We start from the raw sequence: 2,534 nt of genomic DNA, 5'->3' as shown, positions 1-2,534 counted from the left end.
CGAGCGCTGGGGGTGCGATTTCATGGCGCGCGGGCGGACTAATAAAAAAATAAAATTCTATAAAAGCGAGGCGGTGGCGCGCCGAGGTCCACCCACGCGATGGGCAGCTCGGCGCCCCCGGCGCTCGGCCTATGGGGCACCTCAGAGGAAGCTTTGAGTATGGATTATGGTCGCCTCGACACGGCGACCAAGGGGCGCCCATCAGTGCACGCGGCCGACGCCGCGTTCGCTTAGATCCACCCCTCGCCACGAAGTGGTCCATTCTCCACCCTGGAGAACGGCTGGGGTTCAGGGTGGAGGCATCATTTTTCGTTGAATCGTCCTCTGCCCCAACGCCTGGAATAGCGCCATCAGTGGTATGGAAACTCGAACGTCTCAGGATTTGCGTTAACCGACTGCCCCAACGCCTGGAATAGCGCCATCAGTGGTATGGAAACTCGAACGTCTCAGGATTTGCGTAGGATCAGAATGGCACGCTCAGACATGAGTCGCCGACTTCTGCGGGGCGTGCGGGCCGATCGCTGTATCACTCTTTCGATGCTCTCGTCCGATGGGGCTTGGGTGGTACTATTCAATGGGCCTGTGAACCAATTGGATCTAACCTGGGTTGCGTCCATGTCGCCGGTGCCATTATGTAGCCATGTTTACCGCGTGGAGGGTGCCACCGGCCCAAATGAACTGTCATTAACCGCGGCTTTGGCCCCACGTGATGTCACATACCTGAGTGACCCCGAGGCACCGACCATCATTAATGCCTCCACACGTGATGTAATACTTGGCTGGCCCGGTATAGAGGGTTGTCGCGGGGAGCTGCTAAGGCAGGCAGTTACTCGTGGTGGCGCTGCTTTCCAGGTCGAGATAAAGGAGGGACCTGGATGGCAGCCAGCGCGTGTACAGTTACAACGCTTGCGTGTTGCAGCGAGGGCTACCGGCTCGCAAAACAGTGATTGTGACCGGTGTAAGACGTTGCCAGCGAATTGCAAGGACGGTAGAGCATATGTGGCTCTTGAAGCAGTGGACGGAGTTGGCGGCGTGCGGGTCATCGACCTCCTGCCGGCCACATGGTACCACATGCGCTTGCGCGTGACATATGATGGGATTTCTGCCGCGCTGAGTCCCGCCGTCGCCGTCGCTACCAAATGTGGAGCACCTGATCCTCCCATACCACGACCCAATGTTACTGAGGAGTTTGTTGGAACTGCTAACATGAATTCTGTGGTTGGTGCAGCGGCGCAAAATCTGGAGGGTTTTGTGAGCGAGATGAGTCGTGCTACACCACCGCCAGCTAGCGGCAGCCATCGCCTTCGGGTTTCATGGGCACGACCGCGGACGAATGGCTATCCAATTCAGTACTATATACTTCACCAGCGTGAACTAGTCTTACCACCGAATTCGGTTGCCAAACGCTGCCAAGCGAGCAACATGCTAGTCCCAGCAAGAAGTCTGGCGTCAGATCCTAGAGTCAGGCCATTCTCAACACAATCATCATCAAATGCCAACGAACAACAGCAAGCCCCCAAATGGACACCCTGGCGTGAGGTCCATGCCCACTTACTCCCCGAGTGCCTGGTCCGCGCCCCATCTCGATGCCCTGCGTCAATCACAGCTGCGCGCCAGACGCTTGGGCTTGGCTCTCCTTCGAACAACTCTGCAGCTCTTCGAAGCGGCCCGTTTTCCTCACTGCCGAAAGTGTCGGAGCCCCCACCCCGATTTATTGCTGTAGAATTCCGCGTGGCTGCTGTGAACGCGCTAGGGGCGTCGAAATTCTCGCAGGTGTCGCGCGTCTCGAGACAGGAGTTTCCTAGAGCCCCGGAACAGGCTTGGGGAGGTCGCACTGCGCCAATAAAGACCCGCCGGTCCGAAGGCACAGCATGGACCAAGAATCTCCAAACCTCCATGTTCGAGGCCGAGTTGGAAGAACTCGCTGGTGCACTGGGGTTCCCCGTTTCTCTAAGCATTGTGCAGGGGGCTTTGGAACTTGTACGCGGGAAGAAATCCTTCGGGAAGACGCCCTCGCGCGCCTCAATAATTCGCAATGTAGGAGAGAGAAGAAATAAGCTGGAAAGGAAGTCTTCAACCAAGGCTGACCCGAGTCTGTATTCTCCCGCACAACACATGATCATGACCGAGATGGCCCGGATTTCAGACCACGAGGCCTGCAAGCCTGCTTCTTTCTCATCAACCTCGACGCGTCTGCCGATGCATTGACGTGCCAATCTCCATATTCAAACTCACCATGTGCCATTGGCCAAGCCTGCATAGTGACCAGGGTGGGGTTGCAAGCGCCCTGCGATGCTCCGACTCTGCAAAGAGCCGCTGCTTATCCCGCCTTCAAGCTACCCTTTGCGCCTCCCACTTATACCACTCCATCCCACGACGCCTGCTGCGAAGTGGACTGGAATAGACGGGCGTCTGAGAGCCGAGAATCCACAGGCCCCAAGGTAAAGGGCAAGGGAATTCAGGCGCCAGCCGCGCGGTTGGGACTACCTGCCGCTACTATCTGCGCGTTGAGCTAGCCGCCCCGGGATATAGTC

General features: G+C 57.5%; 1 protein-coding gene across 1 annotated transcript; it reads left to right on the top strand.

Moving 5' to 3' along the window:
* Window positions 1-347: 347 nt before the first annotated feature.
* Window positions 348-2,534, top strand: AURANDRAFT_72669 (hypothetical protein; the record flags this gene model as incomplete). The annotated part of the gene is made up of 2 exons (XM_009043338.1): window positions 348-1,562; window positions 1,607-2,534. The coding sequence occupies 2 exons, from the start codon at window positions 430-432 to the stop codon at window positions 1,803-1,805; spliced, it is 1,332 nt and encodes a 443-aa protein (XP_009041586.1).

This window comes from Aureococcus anophagefferens, assembly GCF_000186865.1.
Source record: "Aureococcus anophagefferens unplaced genomic scaffold AURANscaffold_51, whole genome shotgun sequence".
NCBI classification, from domain to species: Eukaryota; class Pelagophyceae; order Pelagomonadales; family Pelagomonadaceae; genus Aureococcus; species Aureococcus anophagefferens.
The sequence above is the reverse complement of the archived record's forward strand: the minus strand, read 5'-3'. Positions and strand labels throughout refer to the sequence as shown.